This window comes from Erpetoichthys calabaricus, chromosome 1, assembly GCF_900747795.2.
Source record: "Erpetoichthys calabaricus chromosome 1, fErpCal1.3, whole genome shotgun sequence".
NCBI lineage: Eukaryota > Metazoa > Chordata > Cladistia > Polypteriformes > Polypteridae > Erpetoichthys > Erpetoichthys calabaricus.
The window spans coordinates 181,958,797-181,974,543 of record NC_041394.2 but is presented as its reverse complement, the minus strand read 5'-3'; the positions used below and the strand labels follow the sequence as shown (position 1 = coordinate 181,974,543).

General features: G+C 36.9%; 1 protein-coding gene across 1 annotated transcript in view; it reads left to right on the top strand.

Moving 5' to 3' along the window:
• The window catches only part of otub1b (OTU deubiquitinase, ubiquitin aldehyde binding 1b), a 33,915-nt gene extending 22,735 nt beyond the window's left edge, over positions 1-11,180 (top strand). Inside the window, exons 5-7 of the mRNA XM_028809481.2 lie at positions 9,255-9,339; positions 9,697-9,891; positions 10,776-11,180. Of these exons, the coding sequence (XP_028665314.1) occupies positions 9,255-9,339; positions 9,697-9,891; positions 10,776-10,973 (478 nt within the window). The 3' untranslated portion in view covers positions 10,974-11,180. The remainder of the gene's footprint in view (positions 1-9,254; positions 9,340-9,696; positions 9,892-10,775) is intronic.
• Positions 11,181-15,747: the final 4,567 nt, after the last annotated feature.

The window sequence follows — 15,747 nt, the reverse complement described above, 5'->3', positions numbered from 1 at the left end:
TTTTATTACTTTATTTTACTTTGTAGCACTTTGAGATTGTTTATATAAAGTGCAGTATAAATAAAATTTATTATTATTATTATTATTAGAAAGGAGTGGTATTGTGGCACACAGGTTGATACTGCTGCTTCAGAACTCCTGAGTCTTAGGTTCAGATCCCTGACATTTTTTGTGTTTTGCATATTTATTTTTCTTTGGGATGTGAGAGAAAAAACTTAGTAGCTTAAATTGTGGGGGTTTATGTTGATAGGTGACTTTTATAAGTTGGCAAGTTGTTGAGACTTACAGTAGACACAGTCCAAGCTTGGTCCCTGCGATTACATTTAAAATCTCCATAATTTTATTAGACAACTGTGATATCTGGAAATGCCACTGGGAAAATACATTGTTATTCCAGCAGAATCCCAGTTTAAGCTTAAAAGGAAGCAATTTCCAATTAAAGTTTGTTTGGCGATAAATATAAAAAGGTCAGAGTCAGACTTAACACAGATTGGAAACCATGTAGAAAATATTTTGCAAAGGGCAATTTTTGCCCTAACTGACTAAAGTGAAGATAAATTCTATACAATATTAGCTCGATTTTGTGAAATGCTGAAAAATAACCGCTTAACTCAATTTAGTGTCAACTAGTGCTGGGAGGTATACCAGTTCATACCGAAAACCGTTTATTATTTTTTTTATGATACGGATTTTTCTTATACCGCAACATAGTTTAAATAGCCTAAACAATGTTTGGAATGTGGTGCAACTGGAAACTGTTTAAGGGGGGACCTTTTTCACTGCTACACTTGTAAACATGCATGCAGCGGAGTACATGCGTTAGTGGAGGTATTGAGCGGTGAAAATAGGCAGAGAACATTTCAAAACTGAAGCTGTAGCAGACGATAAAGTTGAACATGATGACACAGAAGAACTTTTGCCGAAAAAAGGAGCCTTGTCTGTTGTTTGGAGATACTTTGGTTTTAAAACGTCAGATGGGACCAAACAACTATTTACTGCAAATGCTGTTGAGCTAAAGTTGTCGCCGGAGGCGGCAACACAAGCAATTTGCTGCACCACCTTAGCTGCAAACATGTTTTGAGTACCAGTGCTGTGGACACAGGCATCACACAGCCATAGGTATGTAATAGTTATTAAAATAATAAACTATTTTAAGTAATGGTAGTAAAACATACCATAGTAATATGAAATGTACAATGAATGTGTGTATAATCAGTTTTCTGTTCTCTATTATCAGTCAGTACAGGTAGTCCCCTACTTTTGATGGTTCAACTTAGATTTTCCGAAGTTATGATGTTGAAAGTGAGACAATAATTTATATAAAATTGTGTAAAATATAAATTTTCAAGTTGCTGCGGCAAGCAAATGTTTCTGTGGCCCGAGCGATGCAGTACAATATGTTTCTGGAAACTCCCACATTGTGAGATGCCTCAGTCTAGCTAGCGATCAATAGAGATCAGTGATCTTGTTGTTACAGCGTTTTTCGATACACTTTTGTTAGAAGGAAAGTTGGCTTTGTTGATTTGACCTCGATTCCCTGAACGTGCATGAGTAGAGGAAACAGCTTCTAAAATGGCATGTGGAGAGATCAAAGCAAAACTTTTCTCATATTATCGCTGAATCAGACTTTGATTTGTCGGACTCCGATTCTGATGCAGGTGATCTGGAGATGGAGATCGACAACGAAAGTGAGGTACCGGGATCAGCTGATTGGTCCACAGTTGATCGTAGTGCTGAACACGTTCCTGTAGCTGATGCACCCATGGCAATGTTCGCCTGGGATGACCGACACTTACGATGACACAAGGTACAAACCATATTACGTCTCACTGCAATGGTAACCCCTGCACATCTGTCTCACAAAGACAGCCAGGCAGCCAATCCACTATGCATTCCTGCTGGCCTAGATTGAAGCAAGGTCCATATTAATGCAAATTGCCTTAATGATGGTTCAGTTGGTAAAGATGTCATTGTTTTATTATTTTTATTTGGTGAATACTGTGTAATGTTAGTGGGCTTGAAGCCTTGAGGTAATAGTATTATTACTGGAAGTTGCACTATTATTTATTTTGTTATTATTTCTTAGTTTAAATATTATGCAGTTTAATGATGGTAAAGTTGTTCAAAAAGTTACTTTAACACGTCAGTGGACAGAGATTAACATGAACAGAAAGTGTAGTTGATTTACAAAAAATATTTACTATTCCTTTTCCAAGAAATGTTCAGTGCAATGCAACTTTTGACAAGCACCTCTGGATATTTTACTAAGTCTAAATACCTATTTGGATGGTTGAAAATATGTTTAAGTGGTTTGCAAAATTTGTTCAATAAAAATGTTCTATATTTTGACTGCAATTGTCATGCAATGTGATTCCTTCTCTTCAATAGTGCCACCCCATTGAAAACTATCACTTTATGGGGCCATGCAAGCCTGTATTAATACTTGTGTGCACATTGAAATGTTTTTTTGTACTATGTACAATTCTCATGTCATTGGAATATGTTATTCTTAGCCAGTCTACTGCAGTAATTGCAGTGGAAAATGTGGTTAACATCCACTCATGCATGGGGGAAAAATACTGTTGAATACTGTGAAACCGGTATAATTTAGAAAAATACCGTAATATAGAATTTTGGTCAACCAATATCAAAAACAAATCCATATTATGCAGTGTATGATTTCTTTTTATTAAACTACATACGTTTGCACATTTTTTGAATTGATTCAATCTAAAGAAAACATGTTTCATATGTTTGGATGCCATAAATGCATGTTTCATTATAGAAACAATTGTAGTATAATTCTATATCTACTGAAATGTATTTTTTTAACAAGTAACAAATGTGCTGTTGGTGGTTAATTGTGCACACAGGAACACCCCTAATCTACCAAAACACTTGATAATATTCTGCTACTTAATTAGATTTCCCTCTCTCTCTTCATCTGGTATAGAGTGTCAATCATGGACCAACTTTTTTTTTATTTTTTGTTTTTGCTGTTCTTCATGGGAACACCAGCAGCATTCGTGCTTATGACTCTTGTTCTGGTACTATTCTGAAAGCTCAGTAAGCTTTGCGTCACTACTTTGATTTACTGTAGCTTTTCAGTGATAGGTTGACCTGTTTAATAGTTCTGGGCTGTTGTGATTGTAGCAAGTTTAGCATTAATCAGTTGTACTGTACTACAAGCCAGTCAATTTTAGGACTGAGAGTATTATGTGATCAGTCGGGCACAAGAACGAGAAGCAGTAGAAAACATATTATATGAAATCAGTGTTTAAGCTGTGTGTTAGTGTGAGAGTGAGTGTCATACATATTTAATATTGCCAATATTACTTGCAGTTTTATGGGAATTCTTAGCCCACCTCTTTGTTTTTTTAAGGGAAGGCATTGTTAAATTTAGGATTTTTGCTATTGCCCCAGTTATCTCCAGTGCTGATTAAAAGTAGATTTTAGGAATCTATGCTTTTCAAATGGACAGTTATGTGTAGGTTGTTCAGTCTGTGACAGTCTGTTTTGTGATGTGGCATTCTTAACATTCTTAACATGCATCCATATGTCCAGAACCAGTTCTGTGGCTCTGGTGTCCCTCTTTTCCTATCATTACTAATTATTCTATTTAATGAAAGGTCCACAATGCAACCCTGCTTAAACTGCTACTTGTGCAGATTTTACATGGTGACATTTTATCAGAGTATTGTACAACACAGGGGATGACCCTAACAACTGTTTCTTTATTGCTGTGAGTACTGCTGATGGCAATGTGGTGATTATGCTCTGTATCGCCAACGGGTGCTCCTCTGACTTTATCAACAACATCATCTGCCTTGTATTTACCTTATTGTATTACAGTACTCCAAACTGAATTCTGTCTCGGTGTTCTTTTTCACTTTCCATTAGTGTATGTTGATTTTTTGTAATATTTTTATGTTTCATCATTTATTACATATGAGCAGCCATCACTGTTAGAAACATTCTGAAATTTGTAAATGCTGCGGACTTTGATACCTCTGCATTATTTGACCTTGATAATGCCCAAAGCAGCTGTGTGTTTGGAGGATAGTTTAGTGTGCTGTTGTATGTTTCTCTTTAAATATGGAGTTAATAGTTAGTGAATAGCCAGAAGACAAATATGAATGCACATCTTAAATCATACATGAGGACAGAGTTGTTTGTTAGTGAAGTTTTTTTTGCAATTGGTGCAATATTTGCATAGAATGCAATGTTATATGGGGCGGCACGGTGGCGCAGTGGGTAGCGCTGCTGCCTCGCAGTTGGGAGATCTGGGGACCTGGGTTCGATTCCCGGGTCCTCCCTGCGTGGAGTTTGCATGTTCTCCCCGTGTCTGCGTGGGTTTCCTCCGGGCGCTCCGGTTTCCTCCCACATTCCAAAGACATGCAGGTTAGGTGGATTGGCGATTCTAAATTGGCCCTAGTGTGTGCTTGGTGTGTGGGTGTGTTTGTGTGTGTCCTGCGGTGGGTTGGCACCCTGCCCAGGATTGTTTCCTGCCTTGTGCCCTGTGTTGGCTGGGATTGGCTCCAGCAGACCCCCGTGACCCTGTGTTCGGATTCGGCGGGTTGGAAAATGGATGGATGGATGTTATATGTTGATTATGATCCACCAGCCTATTTTAATAATAAGTGGAAGAAGTAGTAGCTGTCTCATTTTCTGAAATAAAAATCATGTAGTGGAGTGGGGATTGACTTTTACACTGAGGAGACCGCTACAGGCGCAGGCTGAATTGACAGTGTAGATATAACTGGTTAATGTTGAAAAGGAGGGGGATTTGAGATGTGCTGCATGGGGTTCCCCCGTTTGCACTTGGTGCTGTGTGATCACTCTCTCTGTCTATTTCCTTTTATGTACCCCCCCCCCCCCTCTTTCTATGCCAAAAGTGACAATAGTGCATATGCAGGGGTGTGGGGACTTTGAAGCAATTGCAGATTTTGTTTATTTTGGTTTATTTTCCAGTAAGCTACAGTCCATTACAAATATTATGCCTCTCCCCCGGTTTTCATCAACTTTCCTATGTTGTTTTTTTTATCTTTTCATATAGAATGTTATTTTGAGAACCAGTTAAATATTTGTAATGAGCACAACAAATACTGATTATTTTGTGTATATGTTTGTTTTGAGTTGCCCTTCAATCTTGTGGCAGTTTATGAATGAGAAATAATTTTAGCATAATTAGAATAGTTGTCTGGGGCAAGCTTCATTAATAGAGTAGCAGCATTTATACAATAATGTGCACTCGTGGCCCACTATTGAATAATGCTGAAAAGGGTGCATGACCTGTGGAAGTGAGGATTATGTGTTCAGAAACAGGAAATGTTTACTTTGAAATTATCAGTGTGAAAGTAAATAAAAACAAAAAGCCATAAAGATGCAGAGTTCAAATTCAGTGTATCTAGGCTGGGATGCCTACTGAAACACTGTAAGGGGCAATCCTTTGTACTCTTTTTCGCTTGCTGTTTGTAAAAGAAAAAGCAAACCTCTAAACATGGCTGGAAAGTGAACATCTCTGCCTTTCTTTGGAAGGAATGGGATTAAGTAATGAAAATGTGTGGAATTGAAATTAATAATTTTTGTGGATTTCCAGACAGTCATATCTAAATGTTTAAGGTGATGACAATTTATGTGATGGTTGCTGACAGTTTTGCAATACAGTTTTATTTATTGCTAAAACCTCATTATAGAGTGTCTTTAAGATGCTGAGTGTAGTCCATCTAGTTATTTCTAAGTGAGCAATATCTGAGCTGAATATGGATGGGGAGTTAATTTTGTAATTGTATAGTGTTTTCAGTTTTTTGCATAGTATCTGTTGTGCATAGTAAATTGGAGAATTTCAGCAATGTTTTTGATAGTACTTTTTCAGAGTTGTACAGTTAGTGGTTTGACGATGTGGGCTAATGTTTGTCAAATTTACTGGTTATGTTTACCACTAGGGGGCTCCGCCCCCTGCTCGCTTCGCTCGCCAACCCCTGGTGTTGGGAATGACAAAGAGCGTGATGTATGAATGAGATATAGAATAGTGTGACGGTGTAGATGATGCAAATAGAAATCAAACAATAAAGTGTGTGGCACAGTGTAAAGGTTTATTTGAAAATGTCTTTGTACACGCCGTTTAAGTGTAAAAGGTAATTCCAGCTCAGAACTTGTAAGGTCATTTAAGATGGTTATTGTTGTGATCAGAGTCAAGTTTGTCAGAGCTTAGAAAGAGTTGTGTCTCTCCAGGAAGTAATGGAATGACTTGGGTATTGATGTTTTCCACATTAATATTTTTTGGACATAATATAGTGCGTTGTGTTAAAAGGGGCATTTGGTCTAATGAGATTGCTGTTCCAAATGTCTCTGTAACTAAGTCGTCGCAGATAAAGGCTTGAGGAATTGTAATAATATGTGGCTGAAGTCCATCTGTATTGGTGAGTGTACCATCTCTCAGTTGTAATAAGCAATTGTTATGATCTGGTTCTGGACATCGTATCTTTTTTACTAACTGTATCTTTTGAAAGTAATGCCAATTGTCTGCGTATTTTAAGGTGCACTGAACAATAGCTGAGTGCATGGCATCTGGAAGAATAGCTAAGCACTGTCTAAAATCTCCTCCTCATAAAAGTACCTTTCCTCCAAATCGAATATTATTATTCATAAACGTTTGTAGAAGTTTATGAATGGTGTTGAGTAAGTGACTTCATGTCATTGAACATTCATCAATAAACAACATTTTTTCAAGACGGATGTCACGTGCAGTGCCACCGTTAATGTTCATAGTGGATACCGATTTGTAGGATCTAATGCAGTTGATAAAGATTTAACTTTCAGGTACATCGTCAGTTATAAGCTTCTGTAGATATTCAGTATATGAATGTAAAGAAGGCAGTCTAATTTGACCCTTTTGACAACAACGTGTAAATGTATAACTTGTATTGCCAGTTGTTTCTTCAGGGAAGTGAACTGAATGACAATGATTGCAAATGACATTCATTAATCCGAATGAATTTTCCTGGTGTATGTTTTCCTTGTGCCGTTTGAGAGGCGCGTTGTTGCATGTGTAGTATTTGGGACGTGTTGTTTTGGAGCTGTAATCGATTTGCCTGTGCTGTGTGAGAAGCCCGTTGTAGCCTTCGCTGCCATTAACGTATGTCTGAGACGGGAGGTGTTTCGTTTTGAATCCGTGCCTGTTGCGATGCAACACTTTGATAGATTGCGTAATGTGGATCTAGGATGTAGATTTGTGCATATTTGCGTTGTTGATTTGTTTCAGGGTGCACTGTTCCAATGCGATGCAGTATTTGTGCACATATGCGAAAGCAGTATGGTCCATTGCCTTTTGGTGGCCTGATATTTACTCCGGTATATGCAAAAGCAAATGAACTATTGTAGGATCTAATGCAGTTCATAAAGTTTTTACTTTTAGGTACATCGTTAGTGAGAAGCTTTAGTTGAGCTTTGCATTTTTGGAGTCGAGACATTTTTTCTTTTAGAAATATGGATAAGTAATAAGGAGTATTGCACTCACTGTTAATATGGAGCCTTTTCTGCGGTTGAATGGTTAATAGTGCCTTATTGTAATGAGATCCACCTATGCTGCATAGCCGTCTATTTTGTTGTTTCTTTCGTGTTCGTGTGTTTGTTCCTGTTATCATTTCCTTTTCGTTTTGTACCCGTGACTGTGTATTCATGACTTGTTTCTTTCTCAGCATGCGAAATATGGATAAGTAATAAGGACGATCGCAGTCACTGTTAATATGTTTCCTTTTCTGCAGTTGAACGGTTAATAGTGCTTTATTGTAAGGAGATCCACCTATGCTGACACCTATGCTGTCTAGTGTGAAGGTGATGACGTTCACTTTAGAATATGTGGCTTTGGGTGTCACTTCTTATGGATGTGTGTGGGGGGGGGGGGGGGGGGGGTGAGTATTGTTGTTGCGCGAGCGTCTTCTTTCTTTTTGTGTTCCTGTGTCTTGTTTGAATCCCCCTCTTTGTGTGTGTCCCGTCCGTTGCTTGTAGGGTCTGTGGGGTGGTTTTGTGTTCTTTTTTTTGTGTTCCATGGGCTTGTTGAATCCCCCTCTTGGTGTGTGTCCCGTCCGGTGCCTGTGGGGGGGGGGAGGGGGGGGTGCCTTGCTGTTGTGTGCGAGCCTCTTTTTTTTTTTTTTTTTTTTTTTTTTGGGTCTAGTTTCGTGTGCAATGTGTTTCGTGCTTTGCTTGCGTTTGAATACTTTTTTATGTGCCTGTTCCTTTTTTCGTTGCTCTTTGCGCCTCATTTCTCCATTTTTCCTGTGCTCACTCCTTTGTTCTGTGGTCTTGTCCGCCTCTCGCGGCCCCTCATCCGCCTCTCTCGCCCTCTTTTGTCCGCCTTTCTCGGCTCCTCAGCCGACTCTCGCGGACTCTTTTTGCGCCTGCGCAGTACGTCTTTTTGCAGCTACGGCCCATTGCCGGATGTGCCTGCGTCCATCATCCGGTTTAGCATTCTCGGTTAGTAATATGGATATTTACTTCTTCTGTATCAAAAAAAAATTACTGCAGTAGTAACATTAACATGCTGTTTTAGAGGTGTTAAATGATGCCATTCCATTGACTGTCTTAATGATGAATCCACATTTCTTTCCCAGTTATGATAATCCATATCAAAATACTTTCACCCACAGACTTGTAATTGAAGATCAGACCTGAACGTGTCTTTTTCTGTGAAGTTTTATGATTAATTTTAGGCTTTATTTAGTCTTTTTGAATATCTTAATCCACTTGCAGACTCACAATTATCTTGTATACTAAAAACTGAGTTGGAAGCTGTGTGGTTATAATCTGTTAATCATCCTGAAAAGAGTTTATCTATACCGTGAAGTAAGAACAGAGTAGCTAGTGCTGTTGAATGGTCAGAGTATGCCAGTAAGCTCCACTTGGGCCTTTTTCAAAATGCTCAATTTGTTGAGCCAAGAGACAGCATTGTCTGAGTAAACACTTAATTGCCTGTGAATATTTATTACTGAGGTTTTGCTATCACTAGAAAATGAGTAGCAGCCCAATGTATAAAATGTACACATCACAACGCAGTGACATTATGATTAATGTCCAGCACCTCAATAGCAAGCAGATCATTTCAAATTAACCACAAAATAAGTTAGACATTTTCTAATAATTTTGGCTGACACATAGAAACTGTTCCAAATTATTAAGGCATCCAGAAATGTTTACATACTTGGTTTCTTTTCATTTAAATCAAATTAATCATGTTTAACTTTTTTACCAAATAGGTTTAAAGCTGTGGCTGCAAAGAGCAAGTTGGACTTGGTGACCCAAGGCTTTACTGAGTTCACAATTGAAGATTTCCACAATACAGTAAGTCAGTCAAAGAATGATTTAATTCTTCGTATATTTGTCTAAGGGCAGATGGGTTTTCCTGTAAATTCTGAAAGTGAAAAGCTTCTTAGACTGCTTTTTACTTATAATAAATTCTCCTTTATAGTGAGAGCTTAGTGAGAATATAGATAAGAAGTCAGTTTAACTTGGCAGCCTATGTTAGTGTTAATACAGCATGGCTACTTATAAATTGTTGCTAAGGCTGCAGAGTTAAGTAGTCAAAGTAAATACTCTTGGTTTTTTTACTTAGTTATTCATCAAGTATTTCATTCTTTGCCATATTTTATAAATTCCGCAAAGAGAGGTGCATAATAGTGATTTGTGTTTTTCTTTTAGTTTATGGACCTCATTGAAATAGTGGAGAAGCAAGGCACTATAACTGATTTACTAAATGCCTTCAATGACCAGAGCACATCAGATTACCTTGTTGTTTATCTGCGACTGCTAACATCTGGGTACCTGCAAAGAGAAGGAGGCTTCTTTGAGCATTTTATTGAAGGTGGTCGCTCTATTAAGGAATTCTGTCAGCAGGTGAGAGTGTTCTACATTAAGGTCAAGAAGGTGTTAAATTTATTCGGTCTACGTCTGTATCTTTATCAGCATTGAGTATCTATTGGAGCACTGATATATCTGTTTTCCTGCTGACTGTGTTACTAGTGTTTGTAGCAGTGGCCAGATTTATTAGAAATTTGAACCATGTGATCATTAACTTGACTAAAGACTGGGCATACAGAACAGTAATTAGATATTAAAAATATAATTACTGTAGCAAAATGTGAATCCTTTGTAAGGCTTTGCTAAAGGTGAAGCCCATCTGTCAAGCTGAGCAAAGTTTGTATGTTTTGCATGTATTCACTTTCTGCATCCTTCCCATGTTTTATTGAGTGTTCTTTGCTACACAAAAAGCTAGTAGAGGACACGGTGGAAGAAAAATGCGAATGGTTTTTGGACACAAACTATATCGGGCAGGAGTTCTTATCTTTACCATAATAATTCTTATAAGTCCATACCATTCTTAGAATCTTACCCTGGTTTCAAATTGAGCAACCAGCGATGATGTTCCTTGGCAATTCAAATTGAAGATGCCTAATAGAAGAAGGAATTTTAACAATAACTTTGTGTATTTTAAAGCATTGTGTCACCTATTTTCAAAACCCTGTCCTGCAACCCCTCTGAGACTGTGTTAAGATCAACTGCAATGGAGAAGTAATAAATTAAGTTGAATCAACTTAAAGGGTGAAAAAGAGGTAATGTTTTGTTCTTAAAGACAGCCTGAAATACTGTGCTGGAATGTTTTCATTACATAATTAAAACAAGATACATGTACAGAATTTGAATTGTGTTCATTTCCATTGCTGATCTTTTGCAGATTCTTTCTTATTAAAGACATATAACATCTGTTTATTTCTCTTCAGGAGGTGGAACCCATGTCAAAAGAGAGTGACCATATTCACATCATTGCTTTGGCTCAGGCTCTGAATGTGTCAATCTTGGTAGAGTATATGGACCGTGGCGAGGGTGGCACTGTCAATCACCATGTTTTCCCTGAAGGCAGTGATCCACATGTTTATTTATTATACAGACCAGGACATTATGACATACTTTATAAATAATACCAACAGGTCCAGCAGCAAAGAATACACAAGTAAAGTGGGGGAAAAGGAAAAAAAAATAAAATTATAAGTCTGTGTACAAAAGAATAAAAAGAAAAAAAAATTAGCATTGTACAGAGTTTTGTGGTTGTAAATGGTATTAAGTCACTTTCTTTCCTTTGTTACACTACTTTCATGTTTTATTAAAGGGATACAACCTTAAACACAGATCTTTATTATAGTTTCATTACTTTTTTTGTGTAATAATGAAAGATACAACTATGGCAGAATTTGTAAGGTTGGAGTAGTTTTATAGTGTGTGTGTTGCTTCAGATCGGCATGCTGTCAGCAGCATTTCATTTGTTCTGCCAGCATTGTTGGAATGGGCGTCTTTCCCCCCCCCCTGCTCAGCATTCGGTAGGGGTTCTTTTTGGGTTTTAAGTAGCAGGAATCCTGTAGCTGCAAATTCTAAAGAAGGATTGGATATAGTGATGGTAGGAAAGTGGTTTGTGCCCCTGGCTCCCAATTAGAAAGACACAGAGTCCTGGAAGAAAAAATAACAAATACCTACAATGTAGTTTGTTTACATGTTTACATTACATGTTTATGGGAATGTTGGTCTGTTCATGGTTGTACCTTGCTGTGTACTGCTATATGTGCAATATTTTTTGATGTGTTGTTGCAACACAACTATTTTACAGAATTGTGGGGCTCAGTAAAAGTGGAATCCGATTAACTAATTTAAGGTCTAATATAGCAATTAGTAAGTGAGTAATTGAAGTTAAGTGTTATCTGACTTGTACTAATACCAGACAAACAAAAGGTTCTTACAGGGTTATCAGCAAATAGCCAGCAAGGACACCCATGGTATATTAATTTTATCAAAAAAATGTTAAACATGGTAACAGCTTGTAGTGCAGTTAAAGCAAAGGGATTAGCATTTCAAGCATTTATGAAATTGTATAAATTCACATTTAGATCTCTGCATCAACTTGGATAACAAGCTAAAAACTGCTGCTGCAAGAATGGCTACATGAATCAGTTATAGCAGGAACTTGCTTAATCAGTCTCATTTTATGAAAAAGAAGAAATGCTTCTTTCAAAAGAGAACAATTTTAATGAATGTTCTTTTGGTGAGAGTTGACAGCTTTACAGATGTTCTGTTTGTTTTTGTTGGGTTCGTATTTCTGCTGTGTTCTACAAAAAACTATACTGGTGTGTCTTGGTGTCATTGGCGTTTGTATATATAATATGTCTTTATTTGAGATGAGTCTTTGAATATGTTTGTTTAGTTACTGGGATAGGTTCCAGCTCCTCTATAATAGATTAAAATTACACAGGTATGAAAAATGGATGAATTAAATTCATTGGTCAACATGTTAAAAGATCAAACTAAATCATAGAGTAAAGGAACCCGAACATGAAGTAGTTAAATTTGAGCATACATATACTCAATGTGAAAGGTCTGCTCTGTTACTTAACATTTTTTTCCCCCTCCAATTATTTTTTTTCTCTGTTTTTATATTCCCTTCTCATAGCTGATTTGCATTTAGATTTTGCTATGTTGCATGATTCTTTACTCCTTTTTTCATAAAACCAAAGTATCGTCATGTAAAATTTTGAGTGCAAAAAAGTATTTGCTCATCTACATGTACTGTGCCTTCAGGCAGTGAGCCCTGTATCGTACTGTGGCAAATAATTTTTAATCATTCATGCCATATGCTGTGCTGTACAGTAAGTCTTGTTTCCATTTTTTCATTTCTGGCCACACACATTCTCTTCCTGTGTATAGGGGAAGTGCTTTTTGAGAAATACTGAAAGCATGCAGGTCAATCTATGCTGGATGCCTTCTTAAAAGTAAGAATATATGTTAGTAAAAGCAACACACTGGAATGAAATGTTGGTAGTGCATGTCATTTTAAATTATGGAATTGGCTAAACCAATAGAATGGCTGTTTTCAATCTTCTAAAAATATACCAGATTTTGAGGATATCATTATACAGAATTTTTTTTTTTGGATAAAATATTAGCAGACTCAAGTTGTCAGGTATTTGTTAGTAAATTATGGGGTAAGGGTATTTATGAACAGACTTTTAAAATTGTTGGTTCAACCACACAGAATGTTTTGAATCCCTTTAGATGTGCCGCTGTGTTTGTAACACTTATTGAAGCTCATTACTAGTTCCATAGTATAGAAAACAATGACAGTTTGCTTTTCAGGGTTAACAACTTCAGAATTGTCTTTAAAATTACCTACTTTGAAAGCAAATGGAGTAGTCACTAAACTCCTGCAGAACTGCATTTCCTTCAAAACGGATTCCATATTAAAAGGAAACGGTGAAGCAGTAGCATGCAAGTGCTAAGATGAAGGAAACTTCATTGCGTACTTTTTAGGACAGAATACAATAGCCAATTCTTTCATATCCTTGCAGCATTATATTTGGCTGTTCTGCTTTTAAATTTCTAAACAGTGTTTAAGTTTCAAGTGCATTTTTATGATTAGAATACATTTTATACAACATGTCTAGAAAACAGTAGTAATAGAACAAACATATTGCTTTAGTACTGCTACTCCCTCTGTATATTCTCATTTATGAACAGAAGAAATGGTGGTGTCAGTGGATGGAATTTACAGTATTGTTATACTAGTAAAGGTGAATGAATAAATCCTACTAAATTCTTGTAGCAGTGGCTATTATTTCAAACATTTTGCAAAGACTGAAATTAGATTATTTTTCTATTCCAAATAATACATGAGAAATGTTAGTTACTGTTTTTTCTGTTCCTTATTTCTTGGTTTTGCCACGGTATATGTTGGTGTTAATTCTGTATAAAAAAAACATGCATTAAGTTTGTAAGGAAAATGTGTTGCACAGTCACTTTTGTTGACAATATTTTGATGAATTGTTTATAGTATATTAATACTTGGGTTGTAATTTCACATACAGAGCTTTGCAGATGTACTGCTGTCTGGTAAATGATGTTTTTTTTTCTTTCCTCAGATACTGTAACACTAATTAATGTGTTCATTGTCATGTTTGCTGACACTTTTTCACAAAGGAAGCTGCTCTGCAGTCTTGCCTGAGATCTTTATCTTTCATGGCTATAAGTCCCATCAGTCACAAGATGGGTGAGCCCACTCTATTCAGTGTTAAAAATGAAATGTCTAATTATTAGTGTTTAATCTACAAATGCACTTGTCCCTTATATCATACTGTAGCTAAGTACGTCCCCCTGCTACATTATGAAGTTATCATACAAGCTTCCCTTGCATTGCATTTACATTGCACAATATGACTGATGGATTTGTTCCCCATCTACGAAAGGCACCTGTGTTACATCAAATAAATCTGGCAGGGTAATCTTCTCCTATGACCTTGTAAAGAGGATTCAGTTAAAATACAAATGTTTTCTCCACAAGATTTATAACAAACAAGTATGTTCAAACTGCATTAAAACTCCTCAGCTGAATGATCTGGTGAATTGTTCATCTCCTGGCTACATCAGAAACAGTAAAATGTGTCTTGTTCAAGTGTAGACCAGACCCTCAGTGGCGGTTGATGTAGATTGCTTTGTAAAAATCACACTAGGCTGTGCACAGTGTAACTAACTACTTTAAAGCTAAAGTGCTACCAAATAACTGTTGCTCTCCTAGAGATATGCATTTGCCCATAGCTGCCTGATGATGTCATATCAAAATAATGTGATCTGATGCTACATAAATTGGTTCTTTATTCTATGTCATAATCCACAGATCTCCTAATGCAGTAAAATGCCTTATTTGATGGTAATGTTCACCTTTTAAAAGCTTTTTTTTTTAAAAAGGAGACAAAAGCTACATGAGGAAATGCTCTCTGGGCATAGAGTAACAAAAGAATGGTTTTAAAATATGTACAGTTTGTGGTTTAGAGTTACTGTGACATGTACTGTAAATAGATGCATTGCTTTGTAAAATTCACATTAATGTTAAAATGGTTTAGAAAATTTCTTGCCCATAAGCCGGTTTGAAATCAGTAAGTGTTAGTTGAAGCACTGAGTAGTGAGAAAAGTTCTATATAAATGTAAAGGAACTATTATTACGTGTAAGCAGTCTTTAACTTAGAGCCATTTTTTCTTTGCTCTTGTTTAAAAGCACTATTTTCTGTTCATAATATTACTACATTAGTTCAGTCACTGCCATCTATTATTCAACACTGCTGCACATTTTGAGCACATGGAAGCTTGAAGAAGTGTGACCTGAATCAAAGCAAAGAAGCAAAGGAAATTCAGCCAATCATCGAAGCAGGTCAAGGGACTTAAATAGAATGGAAGCCTTTCAACGAGGAGTAAAAACAACAACAAAGAAGGCATTTTTGCTAGCTAGCTAGACTGATATGTTATCAAGGACAGAAAAGATGATATAATAACACAGATCTGAGTATGAAAACAATCCTTAATCCTTGCTGTTAATGGCTCTTTCCATCACATAATAAAGATGCTCCATTTGGTTGAGGCCCAGGAACCATGCAAGGCACTGAAGCAATAAAATGATCAAACCAATCAATGGCAATGTGGGTCTTTGTGACATAGTGCATTGTCTTCCTGGGAGTGTCAGTCTAGTTGTAGATAAACCATAGCTGTTAAGGGATAAGCTTGGTCATCAATTGTGGTCAGACACGCTTTGCCGTTTAGACATTCTTCAGCGGATATGGTGGCCAGGAAGACATTTTTCACACCGTGGTCCTGTAGTGTTGAGATCAAACAGGATGACTTCATGCTGTAATGCTGAGTCTGTCAAAATTTGCATGATCCAAA